This window comes from Danio rerio, chromosome 17 (assembly GCF_049306965.1).
Source record: "Danio rerio strain Tuebingen ecotype United States chromosome 17, GRCz12tu, whole genome shotgun sequence".
In the NCBI taxonomy this organism is placed as follows: domain Eukaryota; kingdom Metazoa; phylum Chordata; class Actinopteri; order Cypriniformes; family Danionidae; genus Danio; species Danio rerio.
Window position 1 is genome coordinate 31,930,830 of NC_133192.1, and position 18,704 is coordinate 31,949,533.

At 36.9% G+C, this 18,704-nt stretch overlaps 1 protein-coding gene across 2 annotated transcripts in view; it reads right to left on the reverse strand.

Moving 5' to 3' along the window:
• The window catches only part of itsn2b (intersectin 2b), a 47,271-nt gene that overhangs the window by 4,756 nt on the left and 23,811 nt on the right, over positions 1–18,704 (reverse strand). Inside the window, exons 15-33 of one of the 2 annotated variants that reach the window (XM_005158778.6) lie at positions 18,192–18,279; positions 17,909–18,048; positions 15,702–15,838; positions 14,863–15,620; positions 14,630–14,754; positions 13,650–13,807; positions 13,173–13,263; positions 10,415–10,611; positions 10,038–10,081; positions 8,584–8,750; positions 8,437–8,482; positions 8,214–8,335; positions 6,052–6,148; positions 5,776–5,967; positions 3,644–3,765; positions 1,264–1,370; positions 990–1,173; positions 751–849; positions 482–649 (exon numbers count right to left, since the gene is read on the reverse strand). In XM_005158778.6, coding sequence (XP_005158835.2) covers positions 482–649; positions 751–849; positions 990–1,173; positions 1,264–1,370; positions 3,644–3,765; positions 5,776–5,967; positions 6,052–6,148; positions 8,214–8,335; positions 8,437–8,482; positions 8,584–8,750; positions 10,038–10,081; positions 10,415–10,611; positions 13,173–13,263; positions 13,650–13,807; positions 14,630–14,754; positions 14,863–15,620; positions 15,702–15,838; positions 17,909–18,048; positions 18,192–18,279 — 3,042 coding nt within the window. 2 annotated transcript variants of the gene reach the window in all.

Below are 18,704 nucleotides of genomic sequence, written 5' to 3' on the forward strand. Positions count from 1 at the left end.
AGGGATGAACTACAGCAAGAAAAGGTTGTTTCTCAAATCTGTGACCTCTATCTTAAATACTGAATCAATACAATGTCACTAACTCATTCAGGCCTCCCAAAAGGTTAGATATTTCCCCCCAAATCTCCTAAAAAAACAATTGAAAAAACAGGACAATGTGGAGAATCTAAATCATGGGCAATTGTTTCATAAGTGACTTATAAATGCATGTTTTGAGTATCATCAGCTCCTTTGCTACAGAATTGGGTAGGCTAAATTGTCCGTAGTCGTGTATGAGTGTGTGTGTGTGAATGTGTTTCCCAGTGATGGGTTGCGGCTGGAAGGGCATCCGCTGCATTAAAATGTGCTGGATAAGTTGGCGGTTCATTCCACTGTGGCAACCCCGGATTAATAAAGGGACTAAGCCGACAAGAAAATGAATGAATGAATGAATATTTGCTACAGAAATCTATTCAAATTACACACTGGTGCATTTTGTTACCTCGGCAATGCCTTCACACTGCACATGGGATTGAATCCACTCCAACCGGTCTGAGTTCTCCTTCTCCCTGACACCCTCATTCACCTCAAAGCACAGCAGCTCAGCCTTCTCCAAAGCCTCAGTCAGCTGAATGTAGTCCACATGGCTCTCTGGAGTGTTTTCTAAAATCTGGACATACAAGTATTGGTTAAGAATGCACCTAATTTTATGCATTAACTAGTAATATTTAACAAAAGATATAGGGAGAAAAATTGAAAATATAACATTACATGTTTAATATGAAGAGGGTAGCGGGTGATCCTTTGCATAGGTTTGAGTAAAAAGCTGGACAAAGGCATTCCTTTACAACGGTAGTCTGTAGCAATTTTCTGAAAAATATGAAGTAATGAGAGCAACATTGTTACTAAACCCAAAACTCGAATAAAGTGTTGATTACAATTTGTTTTTAGATATGGCTTTTGTCTTTTTTTTTTAAGAGCGGCAAGTGAACTACAGTAGTCTTCTGTACCTTGAGGAAGGTTTTGAAGTCTGGCTCCTGATCAGTTCTCTGTTGTAGCAGCGCAGCACCCTCCAACTGGCAGCTGCAGAAGCGGATGTAGGCCTGCATGTTTGACAGCTCGGATGTCAGGATATCGCCAATCATGTGAACTGGCATGTTGTCTCCTCCGCTCTTTTTCCTTGCCTTCAGGGCCCTAACAATATACACTTATTAATACACTGCACACCAAAGAAAATGATGTATCCATGTACAGTATATACATTTTCAAATGAACCACACATACTTGAGCATCTTGGAGCTGCACTGAATAAGCTCTCTCCAGTTGGCAAATATCATGTTCATTTCAGCCTCAGAGAGACGATTTGATTCAGACATGGGCTTGTAGAAGACCTTAAGAAAGATAATATATATTTTATTATCATCATGTTCTTTATAAATGCAATTTAAAAAAATAAAATAAATAAATCTGTGCTTTCCAGAAATAGTTTTCTATTTAAAATTTTCCAAGATGCAGTTTAAAAAAAAGCAACATGGCTATGAGAAGAAACTTTCTTTGAAGCGCAGAAATACATAAAATGTACAACTGAACTTGGCTTGGCAGGTTTAATGAGGAAAAAAAACTACAAATACTACTTCACACTTGTTTATGTAGACTGGTGCTAACAAAAATGATCAATAGTCCAATTATTTTTCCCTTTAAACCAAGCACAAGCCCATAAAATAGTTACATAAAAATAAATTGTTTTTATGACCACTATTTTGTTAGAGTTAACAATATTTTTATAAGCATACTTTCTCCTTTTTTAATTGTTCATGTTTGTCAGTCAGTATTCAATAAGTGTTTGTTTTCATTGTACACACACACACACAGAAAGTTATTTAAAGTGCTACATGGCAGTACTGTAAGTGGAGTGGAGCATCTCTCTTGACAACGTTTGCTCTCTGACTGATTGGTAGAATAAGCCGAATTAATGCAGATGGGTTCAACAAAAGCAGAAACATTAGATTAACAACCTCTTGTTAAAAATCTATTTCATATATCTATTTACACTACCTGACAAAAGTCTGGTCTAAATCAGCGTTCTAGCAGGAGTTCCTGAGTTCATCAAGATTATTTGGATTCATCTTCAATGCCTTTTCCTCCATCTTACCCCAAACATGCTCAATAATGTTCCTTGTCTGGTGATTGGGCTGGCCAATCCTGGAGAACCTTGACCTTATTTGCTTTCAGGAACTTTGATGTGGAGGCTGAAGTATGAGAGGGCGCTCTATGCTGCTGAAGAATTTGCCCTCTTCCGTGGTTTGTAATGCAATGAGCAGCACAAATGTCTTGATGGCTCAGGCTGTTGATGTTGCCATCCACTCTGCAGATCTTTTTCATGCCCTCATACTGAATGTAACTCCAAACCATGATTTTTGCTGCACCAAACTTGACTGATTACAGTGATAATCTTGGGTCCATGCGGGTTTAAATAGGTCTTCTGCTGTATTTTTGATGATTGGGATGCAGTTCAATAGATGATTCTTTAGAAAAATCTACCTTCTGCCACTTTTCCAAATGATCAAACAGAAGTCAAGGTATTATTTGTTGCTCTTACAACTGGGATCGACAACAAGACTTTTGTTAGGTAGTGTAGAGACCTGACCTATACATCTATATCATTAAAAATGAGATTAAAAAAGATTTTTTGTGAGCTTCAATATCATAAGATTTTACTCATTTCTTGTCGGCTTAGTCCCTTTATTAATCCAGGGTCGCCACAGCGGAATGAACTGCCAACTTATCCAGCAAGTTTTTACGCAGCGGATGCCCTTCCAGCCACAACCCATCTCTGGGAAACATCCACACACACACATTGACACACACTCTCATACACTACAGACAATTTAGCATACCCAATTCACCTGTAGAAGGGGAAACCGGAGCATGCGAAGGCAGGGAGAACATGCAAACTCCACACAGAAACGCCAACTGAGCTGAGGTTCGAACCAGCGACCCAGTGACCTTCTTGCTGTGAGGCGAACGTGCTACCCACTGCGCCACTGCCTCGCCGAAGATTTTTCTCATAACTTTCAAAAAGGTCATGACATTGTGAAGAACCATGAACTTGCTTTTATTTTTCAAATCTGTATATATTAAAGAGGATTAATAATACATGTTTATGGGTCATTTTTGGGAGTACAATAAGGTTACATATAAAAAAATTACAATATAAAAACAAATTCGTTTTACAATAAAAAGTTACTTGGATAAATATACAAAATATAAATAAATAAATTCATTAAAAATATATTAAACGTTAAATAGGTTTTTTTAGTTACATTTTTAATAAATAATATAAGATCCTACCTTGTGGTAGTACAACAAGTTAACATGCACTTAAAGCAAACTGCTCTTTTTGGCACTTTAATATCTGACCTCCCTTTAATAATATGCTACATAGTATACTAATAGTAAATTGGAATACGTGACCAAAAGTCGTTTATTTTTTACCAAATATAGCTCTGGATAATTTTGGTTTACTCTTTCTGGTATTGCTGCACTACTAAAACTGTTGGCACTTTTACAGTAAATTGCATTTTAATTTATTTTCTCAACCCCTACTTGCTAAAACTGCCCGCTTCATGCTTAAATATGAAATAAGAGATCAGTGTTCGTCTACCTCTAGGACCAGCTGTAGGTCTTCTACGTATTTCTCCTCTGTGTCAATGAGCTCATGGATGTAATCTTGCCGTTTCCGGTCCTTTGGGCTCATTGATTCCAGAGTGCTCTGGTCAGCACACCCTACAAGAAAACGGTACAGGTGGTGAACTCACCCAGACACACAAAGCACTAACAAACTCAAATCTCCATAAGGCCCTTCAACAATCTTACTCCAAGCACACACAAAAAGCAGGATAATGTCAGTCGCAGCGTGTTGAAGACACTCCAAAAGGCTCCAGCGTGAATCCTCACCTTCTGATGGTCGGTCCGTTTGACCATCCGGGGTGCCTTTAGTGGTGCCTTCATCCTCCTCATCCCATAGGCGTAAAAATAGCAGTTTAACACCTGAATGATCACTCATTTTCTTGAGCTGTGCTTTGTAAAGCTGCTAATTTACTGTGCTGAATGCTGCATGCAGGCAGGATTATTCATTGTTTCACCCAAAATACAACAGCAGGACAAACGTAACTAGATGACAGTGAAGATTAAGTAGAGTAATGCTGTTAGTATGTACTGGAAATTTTACATAATGTACAGGTTGTAAGGTTTAAATGTTCAAGACAAATATGCAAAATATAGGTAGATACTTCTTTAAAACCAAGTTGTGTTGTCATTTTTCTAAAATGCATTGCACTAAACAAAATTTACTTCAAATTAAAAATAGATGCTAAAAGCTGGAATATTTATGTGCTACAGGTTATTTAAGAAACAAAAAACTGCATCAAAGTATCTTTACACTAACACTGACCTCTTATGTTGCAAAAATTAAAAGGCACGACCTTTGTTTTGTTTAAAAGACTTTAATGTCTAGATTTTTTCAAATCAAATCAGTACATGATCCAAAGTGTTTGAGATATCTGAAGAATTATTAACAACATCCCATAAAATGATAAACATTCGTCCACAACTTAACAACTATTTGCATAGTTTCCCATATAATATTATCCGTTTATACAGAAGCGAGTCATGCACAAAACATGGCATAAAACGCAGTAAATGTATAACAATACCACCTAAGGCCAAAGCATTGTGCTTAAAATAGCAGCAGCATTTCTTTAAATACACCACAGATACAAAAGCTGCAAATTCTTTTCGTTATTACATTGCTTTATAATTGACAAATAAAATGGATACAAATGAAACAAAAGCATATGAGAAACCAACTAAAGGTAAAACAGCCTCCAAAGTGACTGTTGTTTGTTCTTGATGTCAAAGTGCTAGCAATACATGGAGATTAATAATACTAACTTATAAAATGCATATTTAAGTGTGATTGCGTTGATACACTGAAGCAGTTTCACACTTTGTAACATTTCTTAAAATGACTAAACTGAGAAGCAACAGTTTTACTGTCCACCTTTCAAAAGTGACCAAATAAAAATAGTCTGCCACCTAAAAATATACTTGAAGCAAATAAAAAATTAAGAAAATATTTAAGGACCACGACAGAAAGACGCACTATCCACCTACTAATCAGTCAGGATTGGCCCAGATCACCAGTGAAATGAATGAAACCCCTTGTTTTAGATTAAAAGAAATCAAACGGTTAATGAGAGATAAAAAAAATTGACTGACTGAGTGGTGGTTTCAACAGGGCCACCTTTACCGTAAGAGGAGGATAGTGGGTCCCTCAGGGGCAAAAGTAACAGGTTTTACCACCCAACAGAAAAGGACACAAATGAGAAGAAAAAGTCAAAGGGGGAAATAGAATGAGAGTGAGAAATGTGAATGTGTGCCTAAATATGGATGAGGTGAACAAATGTCTGACATTATATTAGACACTACCTGTACAACTTGAAATAACTGGAAAACACCCCTTATATACAGAGCACAAAAGAAGGCACCATGAATTAACAATTGATACTGATGATTAAAATATTTCATTCTGGGTAAAATGTCATTGTGATGAAGTGATTAAATACATTCTGTCATAAATACAAACCCTATCAGATAATAAACACCCACATTTAAAAAGCATAATCAGCAACACGCTTTTTTTGAAAATAATCTGAAACTGTCAACCAAGTGCTTGCGTGATAATCTGAAACACAGAGCCAAAATAAACTGGTCTGTTTATGGGTCTCTACTTACACTGCTGACTGGGGTCAGAATCTGTGGTCAATTTCACATAGTTGGTAGGAATCAAGCCTGTGACCCCATTGAGCTCTCCTTTCCACCAGTCAGGATTGCTTTTGTCCAGAACGTTGATGACTTGACTCTTCGAGAAGCTCAGCTCGTCCTCGTTCGCTGCGGTGTAGTCGTAAATAGCGATGACTTGGCCAACTGAAAAAAAGGAGAGGGAGATAAATGATTGGTGAAATGACTACAGCAAAATAACCAACCTTGGATTATGACTGTGTTTTTAACCTGATGGCGTTGCAGGTGTGGATTTGCCGCTGTTTGATCCCAGGAGCTTGACATGTGAAGCAGGGAACCAGCCCTTCTGACGTTTCTTCCCCCTGGCCTGATGACACAAGGAATAAAAAACATGACAGGTATATTAATCTGTTTTTCATCTACTTGGTTGTAGTTAATAATTTAATCCATCAATTTATACATCACTTCATCTGTTTATTATCTACGCATTTATCCATATATTATTCTATTTATCCAATAATCAATCTTGCTTGTATTCTAAAAAATACATTTGCTTGTATTGGTCTTCACCAAAAAAACGAAAAAAAAAAAAAACACGTATATTAAATTTGAACATATTGAAATCATGCAAAAAATAATAATAATTGCTCAATCTCATAAGAAAAATGTAACTATTTTACATGGTGGCAATTTCATACAAATTCTTAGGACAACAGCTTTCTCCACATAAAATGTTCAAATACTTGTGAAGTGACCGTCAGATTGGCTCTGATGATTGAGCTGATGTATTTATTTTTGCATAGTGAGACAACGGACACTGGAAACATAAAAATCTTTGCAAAAAATAAATGGAAATGCACCATTTATTTACACAGACATGACAAATATGCAGATTTCCTATTTAAAGTCTCTTGCATTTTGGCAAAAATGAGAACCACTTTTTTTTTTTTGTTTAAAATCATGAACACGATTTTCTCACGATTCTGTAAATGTAAAATAAAGGTTAATTAGTAAGTCGCTTTGGATAAAAGCGTCTGCTAAATGACTAAATGTAAATGTAATATGATTAGCCTATTATTATTGTTGACTCTCAAACATATGGTAAAACAACAACAATAATAACAGGCCTATGTGTAGCTCTACTGTTGCTTAAAATGCTAAATTTTCTATAGTCATTATGATGGACTTGAACAGACTTTCAATATATTCTGTTTATTAATTCACAGCAAAGTGATGACATCAGAATATAACTATTCATAATTATAAAGCTAAATAAATATGTTTAAGACATGGGCTTGTCATCTGTTATTAACAATATTATTAGACCATTTGTTTACACTGGTAAAATTAGAATTTTGTCATTATCAGATTCCTTCTTGCAATATATATTCAACATTATATATATAGGCTAGGGTTGTTATACTGATACAGTACACATTTATTTTCATGCACAACACTCTGTGTTCGCTATGTAAGAAAAAGCACATCAAATGCTTGTCATAATCATAACTCTAAAATGCAATATGATCATTTAAATGATGTGCGCACAGGTTTCACTTTCACTTCCGAGTGCAGCTCATTGCTGCTGTCACAGTGAAAAAAAAACACAATACATTCAAATAAAACCTCCCGCACGGCCCTCAAACGATCGATCTGTGCAACAAACTGTACGTTATTTACAATTTCATTACCTGTTTTTCACAACCTATGCAGGATGTGTTCACTAAAGTAGCCGTCATTGGATGTGCACCCGCACGTTCACAGTAGTAAACAAACATTGTATCAGCTCACGTGTGATTTCGCGGCTGCAAATACATCATGAAATGAAGGCAGAAATGACATTTTTTAGTGAATTATACCTTATAAATACAGTATGTGACACTTTTAACGCCATTTGAAAGTGTCAATGTTGCTGTGAAGACATGTGCGACTGCTTTGCTTCTCTCATGACCTTGAAAATATAATTGGCTGAATCGTAAAAAAAATGCTGAATTAAGATCGTATGTAGGGTCGAATTGAGTTCGTGATCTTTTTTCGATGAATCGTGCAGCCCTAGAGTCTATCAAATCAAATTCTGCACTATTTTGTCAAAATAATTTGATCCTTTTAAAATGTCATTTGGATTTTGAAAAAGCACAGAATTATAGTACAGAAAATTAAGGCACTTTTCAGCTGTATGGTATGACACAACTTGATTCGGTACAGCTTCTTTAGCTAGAACCTAGTCATTTTTAATATCTATAGTATTTTTAGTATTTTAGTTACTTCACTGAGATTCCAAGCAAGCCTTACTGTAATCAAAACAGTACACACTTACACGCCATTAGGTTAAAATATTTATAAAGCTGTACATATCTAATGCACAATTCGCTGAATTCATGGAAAAACACCATGTTTTAGCATTTTTTTTTACATTTTAATATTTTACTCACCTGCAGTTCCCCGAGCCACCAGCCGGAGGGGTTTTTGTTGAGGATAAGAATGAGTTGACCAGGGGAGAGATTTAGCTGTTCTGCACCTGCAGCTGTGCATGCAGTAGTAACCTGAGCCACTTCTACCAAAAAAAATTAATAAATAAAAAAAAACATATATTACAAATTACAATAAATAAACAATGATTTTTATTTTGTTATTTAACTTGGCTCTTTTATTTACCAGGTTTCTTGCCAGGCATTCCAGATTTGCCAGAGAGACTTGATGTCTAATGAATAAAAAAAAAAAAAAAAAAAAAAAAAAAACTTTAAAAAAATCACAACAACTTGTACAAGTAGCAGTATAGCTACATCTAAAATTCAAATTTACATCGGTCTCCTTTGGCTTGACGTAATTGGACGGGAAGAGTCCTGCTCGGTCTCCGATGCTTCCCCTCCACCATTCTCCCTCTCTCTCTGAGACCAGGATAGTGTCACCCTCATTGAAGGTCAGGTCTCCAGGCTCAGGACTCTCATAAGTGTAAAGAGCGACGTATTCTGAGGATGAGATAAATGTATAACATAGGGTTTAGGGAATCTAAGGAAAGGACAATGATTATGTAAATACATGAGTTCACAGGCATACCAGACACAAAACATTATGTAAATGAACATACACATGCACACATATTGGAAATGATTGTTTAAGTTTATATTAAATACACATTTGTGTTAAATTAAAAAAAACAAATTACACAAAATACTGAAATTTAAAGGTTTGGGATCATTTATTAAAGGTAAATTAATAGTTTGCTTTGTAACAAGGGTGCATTAAACTGACATCAAAAAGACATCAAATACTTAAAAATTCTTAAATATTTTAAGAACATGTTGTTTTCAGGAACTTAAAAGAATAGTCCACCCAAAAAATAAAAAGTCCATCCTCATTTACTCATCCTCACCTGTTCCAAAAGGAAGATATACTTAAGTTAGTCATAGAACATTGACTAACATAGATTTTTTGTTTCTATGATGAGTGTCAGTGCCTGCTGTCCAAGACTGATGCAAAGCTGGGCTGAGCCTGGTTAGTACCTGGATGAGAGACCACATGGGAAAACTAGATTGCTGTTGGAAGTGGTATAAGCGATGCCATTAGTGGGTGCTCAACCTGCAGTCTGTGTGAGTCCTAATGCCCCACTTTAGTGAAGGGGACACCATACTGTCAGTGGGCGGTGTCTTTCAGAAGATCCATTAAGCCGAGGTCCTGACTCTCTGTGGTCATGGTAGAAATCATGGCACTTCTCAAAGTTTAGGGGTGTAAGCCCGGTGTCCTGGCTAAATTCCCTCCATTGGCTCTTATTCATCATGGTCTCCCAATCATCCCCATCCTCCAAATTGGCTCCATCACTGTCTCTTTACTCCACCAATAGCTGGTGTGTGGTGAGCGCACTGGCACTGTTGTCCTGTGGCTGCAGTCTCCTCATTCAATTGGACGCTGCACACTGGTGGTGGGGAGAGTCCACCCTCATGGTTGTAAAGCACTTTGGGTGTATAGCCATACACGATAAATGCACTGTATAAAATATACATTACTAACTTACTTAAGAACCACTTGATTTTGAGTAAATGGTGGGGACATTTGTATTTTGGGGTGAACTATCCCTTTAAGATTGCTGTAAAAAATATTTCTATAAAACCTGCTAAACGATTCTAAAGATAATAAATCAGCGTGTTATTGTTCTGAAGAATAAAAAAAAAAAAAAAAAAACAATTAACTAATGAAGTTTCCCATGACAGGAGTAAATCAAATTCAAAAACATTTGACAGCACAAATCTATGGTTTACCTTCATAGTTGGATCCATCAGTTGTATCAGATGCATCAGTGGAACTACAAGATGAAAAGAATAATAAAGTCAAGAACTAAACTAGACAACAGTGGTTTAGGGTTAGGAATAAAGCACTTAAAAAACAAAAATAAAGCTGTTAAATGACAAATGTCAACCTAAAAGAGAAAGTAAAGCAACAAACATCAATGTCTTTGCAGAAAGCACCTCAGGGCAACAGTGCTACTGTATGCAAAGAATTATTTAAATTGCCATTTCACAACAGCACTTTCCACAGACAAAGTACATGTAACACTCACAGCTACACACTCAAGCTATCCGCTCAAAAAAGGAAAACAGTAACATCACAGCCACATCATCATGGTGTGTGTATTTACTCTGCTTGTGCATCACTGGTGCTCAGAACTGTAACATAGGTTTTGGGGAACCAGCCCTGAACTCCATCGAGCTCTCCCAGCCACCAGTTCTCCTGCTGCTCCAGAACAGTGATCACGTCGTCCTTGGAGAAGTCGAGATGGTTGTCCGTCTTTGCAGACCAAGAGCACAGAGCCTGAGCTTGCACATTCCCCACCACCTAAAAGCATGCAGAAAATGTCACCGCAGTTCACTTTTAGCATGTTTTACCCATTATTATTCTCACTGAAAGTTGTAAGGCAGGTCAAAATCATGCCAATGAGAAAGAAAAACCAGAGGCACTACGTTACCTAAAATGTGCATCTAACAAATTATATCACTAACCACTTTCTGGATTTTATTTGAAAAACCAGACTTCAACATGCAACTGTAATTTGTATTTGGAAGTCTATTTTACAAAGTGACGTCCATAATGAAACTAAGGGTGCTTTCACATCTAGACATTTGTTTCTGAACTTGGCAAGTTTTCCCAGTCTTCGCAGTTTGTTTGGCATATGTGATTCCAGAAATCACAAACCAATCGGTCCGAGATCACCTAAAATGTAGCAAATCGATTGTAGTGAGAAAGCAATTAGATCCAACAAACTAACGAACCAGGCAATTTCACAGTGCATTATGGATATGTTAAGGTATATATGGCTATAGGAATGAGAATTAAGAGTAGGGCGGGATGTAATTCCTACTGACGGCTATGTATGAGAAAGCCTTGCTCTGATCTATATTTAGTGACGATGTCTGCTGGTGTCACAATTCAAAATTAAAGCGCAGCTTTTAGCAAATAATGTCTTATTGCTCACCGTCATTAATTAAATAAGCATGCATGACAGCTTAGTGGTACTCTGAAAAATAAACTGTGGAACTCTGACCAATATGATAATAGTTTACTCGCACGTGACCTGTTTTAACTATTTTAGGGTGCTTTTACACCTAGACTTTTGTTTCGGAACCTGTCTCGTTTGCCCAGTAAGCGCGGTTCGTTTGGCAAATGTGAAACCACCAATTGCTCTCGGATCTGCGCCAAATCAATCACTCCGAAATCGCCTGAATGAGGTGGTCTCGGCTCGATTGAAACGAACTCTGGAGCGGATCGATTGCAGTGAGAAAGCAAACGATCTGAGCGCGGTTATATCACAGTGTTTTATGGATATGTAATAGGCTTACGGCTATATAAAGAGAGAATTACGAGTATGGTGGGAAGTTTCGTGAGTCTCCAGATGCCCGCAAAAGAGTGATGATCTCCCGGTAATCTCGCGTCTCCCTCCCTGTCCTTAAATAGTCACGCACCCTTCTCATCCCTCCCCACCGCATCTCTCCTCACTCTTCAGACACGTCGCGCACACCTTTTCAAACACCACCAAACCACCACATCTCCTGACAGCTGAGTGGGACTCAGCAAAATAAACACTGACACTCTGACCAATGTGAGGAGAGTTTACTCGCACGTGACTTGTTTTAGCTCTTTTGGTCAGATTAGAAACTTTGCAATGTGAAAGCCAACCACACCAAGAGCAAAGAGCAACAATGTAACATTTGTAATCTCTGTTTCGGAACAACTGAATCGATTCACAGGTGTGAAAGCACCCTTAGTCCATTTAGAAATTTTGCAGTGTAAAAGGGAATCGCACCAAGAACTAAGTGCCACATTGTAACAATTTTAATTCACTTTTTGGAACAAAACAATTGATCTACAGGTCTAAAAGCAACCTAAGATCAAGTAAGAAAACATGAACAAAATACATATACTTTTGAAGAAGAGAGAGATTTCAGAGATACTTTCAGTTTGCTTTAAATTAACTCAAATATGTGTGACATTTATATAAAACAGCATTTATAGCAAGCACAACATTTTTTTTTACATTTTTCATTCATATTCTCTTCTAAAAAAAACTTATCAAACAGAGACAGCTAGATGTTTAAATATTTAAAATACATTTAATGATAGTAAATTGACATTTGCTGGAAATGTGAAATGTATTTTTTAAAAAGCAAAGCAGAGATTATATCTTATTAGGAGGTTAAAACAGTTTTGAGTAAACAAATTTTGGAGATGGTAAAAAAGAATTTCCAATCTCTTAAACATTTCAGCTTTTGCTATCAAAAAGACATTTTAGGATAAATGAAAATCAAATGTCATTTGTGCCGACTACCATTAAAATTTTTAATACTGGATTTCAAGTATGAACACGGTTCAATGCGTTTGTAATGTGATTTATTTGATGATATTTTGTTACTTGTTTTTTTGTGATATACAGGATGTGAATGTTTATGTAATTATGTGGTGAAGCCAAAGACACATTTCCATTTGTGGATAATAAAGAAAGTCAAGTCATTAAGTTTAAAGGTGTACCAAGCAATTTTTGTTAAACTATGCTGTTATTTGAAAACCCCAAAACAAACACACCCAATAACCCAATAGGACCAGTTTTGTTTTTGTGTTATGAGCATTGGTCTGACACTGGGGTCAAAAGCATTTGACAAATTGCTTCAAGCTCCTTTAAAGGATTTGTTGGGGTTTAGGTGTAATTGAAGCTTTAAACAGTCTTAAAACTTTAAAGTCTTTAAACATGGTATTTTCTTCACTGATGATGGAAATTCTAATTTAACAGTCCTCAGTGCAGGTTATTTATTTTTCCCTCAATGCACATTTGTCTGAAAATGTACCCAGCTCTGACTTTATCTCATGCAAACACAATGTGGTTATCGTCAAGGAGTCCTGCATACCTGTCCGTGGTTGGAAGAGGTGGAGCCTGTGGCATGTGTAGGGGTGAAGGCAGAGTTCAGTCGTGATCCACCCGGTCCGTCACTCAGTTTGCTAATGAAGAAGGGGTTTAGAATATTCCTAATATTGCCCAGCAATATTTTAAAAAGAAAGAGTGCACCTCCAAGAACAGATTCACACAAAGTCCTTACATAAAACAATCCTTCTTTTATTTATTTTTTGGACATCAATTTTATATCAGAGTAAGACAAGGTATCAGACCTGATGTGAGAAATTCTTTGCTAATACTTTTGGACTTTGTGTGAAAATATCAAAATGTAGACATGCAGTCTGTAGCTGTGAATGTTTTTTTTCTGTAATGGATCTACAGCAACATGCACTTTGTCTGTGAGTGTGCATGAGAAAGTGTGTACAAATGTAAAACAAGGGTGTAAATGATGCATTTCAAAAGGATGATAAATTTAGAATGGGGACCACACCTGACAGAGATGGAGACCTGGGGTTTTAGGGCTTGTTTAGCCACGACCGGAGCCTCAGACTTGGTCTGCTTCTCCACATAGCTCTCAGGAAACCAGCCCATCTTCCCTTGCCAACTGCCGTATAGCCAGCCCTGCTCACGCTCTACGCTCTCATCCACCTAAACAAACAAAAATCCAGCTGAGCAAACTCTAGATTTGAACTCCATGCAGTGGACATGCTCTTTCACCACATGCTCTGAACCTTCTCATTTGAAGGCTCCATCTGAACTGCTGACACAAACACATCTTTCAGGAAGCAGCTGAAAGCAACACCCTTGATCCAATACACTTACATACACACACACAAAACAACATTAATTTTCAGCTTTCCAAAGCTTGTTTTCTAATTTGTGTAATAAATGTATTATTACACAAAAAATATTAATTGCTTTTAGGTAACAGCCTTCAGAGCTTTCTCTCCATAAAACAGTATTCCCTGCAAAACTGTAATTACTGTAACAGAATTCATAACAATAATTAAAATGTTATATAATTGATTATAGTTGAATTATATTTGATTAAAAAAATGAAGATAAATTTTTTTTTTGAGCAATAAAAAAAACAATGCTTGTGCATATATGTTAGCTAAAAAAATGTATGCCTTTTTTTAAATGATTCTGATTTGGTAATGTAAAAATATTACTTTAAAATGTATTCATCTACCATATGTCACAAAAGTGAGTACACCCCTCCTATTTCTGCAAATATTTATTTATATATTTTCATTGGACAACACTGCAGAAATAACTCTTTGACACAATGAAAAGTAGTCGGTGTAAAGTTTGTATAGCAGTGTAAATGTATTGTACTTTCAAAATAACTAAAAATACAGCCAATAATAACTGAAGCCCTGACAACAAAAATAAGTTTTTTTATTTATGTTTGTGCATATGTTGTTAAAAATGACAAAGAAATAAAATACAATTTTCTATCAAACTGACCTCGATCAGATCATCTGATTCAAAGGAGAGCTCTTCCTCATTTCTGGCAGTGAAGGGGTAAAGCGCTTTAAACGTGGTCAGTGCAGCTGATCTCCTGTGCTGCGTGCCGAGAGGACGTCTGCCGCCTGAAATCACAAGGAAATCGAAATTTCATTCATTCCTATCATATCAGAGATGACATGACCAGCCATGCTGGTTGATCTTATAATGCATGCTTTCATCATTTTTCTAACCTTTCCTCTCCTCCAGGCCGCGCAGAAGAGCAGAAACGAGGTCTGATTTAACAGTGTTCTTCTTATTCTGTTCATCATCCCTCAATCTGGCGGCTGCTGCCTCTTCCTGCTGCTGTTTCCTCTTCCTCTCCTCATCCTGTTTCCTTTGCTCCTCCTCCCTCCGCCTCCTGTCCTCCTCTTCCTGCTTTCTCCGCTCTTCCTCTTTTCTCTTCCTCTCCTCCTCGATCCTCTTCCTCTCCTCCGCATCCCTCATAGCCGCTTCCTGTGCTCGATGACGTCTCCTTTCCTCCTCCTCACGCTCTCTCTTCCGCTCCTCTTCTCGTCTCTCTTCCTCTTTCCTCCTCCTCTCCTCCTCTGCTCTCCTGCGCTCCTCCCTCTCCCTCTCTTCCTTCAATCTTATCTCCTCCTGTCTTTTTCTCTCATCCTCCAGCTTTCTCCTTTCTTCCTCCAGTTTCCTCCTTTCTTCCTCCAGCTTCCTCCTCTCTTCATCTCTCCGCCTGCGGTCCTCCTCCTCCAGTCTGCGTCTCTCTTGTTCTCTCCGTTCTTCCTCCTCCTCCCTACGCCTCCTCTCCTCTTCTTCACGGGCCTTGCGCTCTCGTTCCGCTTGTTCTTTAGCAGCCTGTAAGCGAGCTTGTCTTTCTCTCTCTTCCTCCTCACGAAGTTTGGCATCTCGTTCCTCTTGAATTTTCCTTTGTTTCTCCTCTTCGTCGCGACGAAGTTTCTCCTGCCACTGTCGCTCCTTTTCTAGTTTGATGCGTCTGGATGGGACAAATAACGTTTGCTTGTGAGATCCTGATTGATTTTAAATTGTTGTGTACGTTTAGGAAATCATTACTTACTTCTGTTCTTCCTCTTCTCTTCTTTTCTTTTCAAGTTCTTCCTGCTTTCGCTTCTTAAGCTCTCGTATTTTTTCTTCCTTGATGGTGCGCAGTTTTTCCAAAGCAGACTCTTGCATCCTCTGGCTCTCACGGAGATCCTTATAAACAAATTGCAGAACTTTGACACATTGAATTCAATTCAGACACAATTCATGCAACTGAGACAAAAACAAACAAACAAACAAAAAAAAAAAAAACTGTACCCGTTTTTAAGAATTGTCCTTAGTAGCATTTTTGTACACTGCTTTTCGTTCTTAGACTTTTAGTCTTGTTTTTAGTCAAAATATCTAATAATAATTAAATCAAGAATCATTTCCTAGACGAGCAAAAAATATTGTCTTGTTTTAAGAACAAATATGTTAAAACTAAGTGAGTTTTTCCTTGAAACAAGCTAAGTAAGCATTTTTATTGGGGTAAGTTTTAATTTTATTAACTTTTATGTACTAAAATAAATGTAAAATTAACAAAAACTTTACAATTAAAATGTACATGGAAAAAACATTAAAAAATACTAATATAAAACAGTACAAAAACAATACAGTAAAATCATAATCATGCTAAAACAGCATTCCTTAAACATGACAATTTTTTAAATAAATGTTCCCAGTTCTATCGATTTCAATTTTAAAATAACTGATCTTCCATCAAAATATTTCTCTACAGCTGATATAAACTCTGAACCAAGATCAGATGCACAGGAAATATCAATAACAAGTAATATTCTATCATCCTATACAGTGTTGGGGATAACGTAATGAGATTACTTTACTAAATAACGAGTAAAGTAATGCACTACTTTTTTTTATTTTTTATTTTTTTATTAGTCGTCCGTTATTTCGATACATCAGCATATACAAATACAGTCTCAGTCACACAGTGGGAAAGTAAAAAATATATATAAAAGGGGGAAATATACAAACAAGTAAACATGGTAATACAGTCAGGCTAGGAGCAAAATATATATGTAATGCACTACTTTAAAAAAATTAAGTAATAATATTTGATTTACTTTTTAAATATGTAATGCAATCATTTAGTTAATTCACTTTTAAAAAATAAATTGCCGAGTTAATATGTACATAGTCACATTGAATCCTGCACGCAATGAGAGAATGCAGAAACAAGACAGAAATAGGCATTTCTGCGATGGAAAATGTTCATTATTTTGAACACATGGGAGAAAAGGAGAAGAGTATTAGCTGTATAGATGGTAATTTGCACTATTTGTCTTATTAAAACAGTAAAAGTAGCAAATGCATTGCTATAAACTATTATTAATCTGTATCCATGTCATGCATAGCTCTAGGGTCAGGAAGTTCTCTGAACATTTACAAAGGTAAATAAAGGTTATACAGTGTGTTGTTAATTGCAGAGCTCCTCTTGTTAATACAGAAGAACAAAACTCTGCAAGTTCTGAAAGAGATCAAGACTCAGCCAGGTCCCAAAAAGTAATGCAAAAGTAACTCAAAAGTAACCTAATGCATTACTTACCATAAAAAATAACTAAGTACCGCAACTAGTTCCTTTTTTGGGGAGTAACTCAATATTGTAATGCATTACTTTCTAAACTAACTTTCCCCAACACTTATCCTATATAACCAATCCACTTAGTTAGATTAGATAGTCACATTATCAAACTTTCTATTGAATGCCATCTTATTTCGACTGTAATTCATTAGTAATCATTTTCTCAGTAAAGATATCTTTGGTGATGATCTAAAGGTGAAGCTGCTACAGGAAGAATGAAGCAAGAAAAGGAGAAAAAAAGAGACCTTCAGAAGGAAGAAGAGATTGCTGAGGCAACTCAGTATAGAGAGCAGGCCTTTAAGCATGCAGTCATCCATTTCCTCAAACTGCAGCGAAAGCCAGGGAGAGACAGACAAGTAGACAGACAGACAGAAAAGCTCTACAGCTAGTGATAAAGACACAGGGACAAAAGCATAGGGGGTGTTATTCGCATTAGTGTCATCAGAAGCAGTCTATATGGTGTTAGCACTGATCGGTTACAGAAACAAATGCTAATTCACTACAGCTGGGGAATTATGTGGTCTCATATCAGTCAAGTTAAAATGTCCTGAAAGTGTAAAGGCATGCGGATCAGTTTGTTCTGCTCTGATTGGTTTAGGTGAATTTATTAGTCATGAAGGTCGAGCAGTTTAATGGCTTACCTGAATGTCTTTCTTATACTGATCCATGTCTGCCAATTTTGCCGCCGTCTCTTTTTCTACAGCGTTAAGTTGCTCTTTAAGCTTTCGACAGGAAAGATCCTTCTCCTCCATATTGTTCTGCAAAGTCTTCACCGTTGCAGCTATCGTAGGAAAACAAAACAAATAAAGGCAGAAACAAACAAATTTAATAACTATAGGCAGCAAGGATTTTCTATCACAATCAGAATGTAATGTTTTAAAATGACATGCTTGTGGAAAAAACTGTTTAAATGTGGTGTCTTACTAGGAACGCTGTTTAGACTCAAACTGCGGAGTTTGTCAGTGAGTTTCTGCTGCTCAGAAGTTGACTGTCCCAATTTTCTCTTAAAGTCCTGCAAAAACAAACAAAAAAAGTAAATATAAAAGTACAACATGAGTTAGAATGATGACTGCTATGCCATTGTAAGGTAATCTACACCTAAAATTGACCTTTGTTAAATAATAATAAAAAAAAAGATATGCACATTTTGCCACAGTCACATCACCCTGCAGCCTAAGAGCGGTTACTCACTGAAGCTAAGCAGGGCAGAGCCTGGTTAATACCTGAAAGGGAGACCACATGGGAAAACTAGGTTGCTTTTGAAAGTAGTGTTAGTGAAGCCAGCAGGGGGGGCTCAACCTGCGGTCTGAGTGAGTCCTAATGCCCCAGTAAAGTGAAGGGGACACTATCTGACTGAGCGCTGTCTTTCAGATGAGACGTTAAACCGAGGTCCTGACTCTCTGTGGTCATTAAAAATCCCATGACATTTTTCGTAAA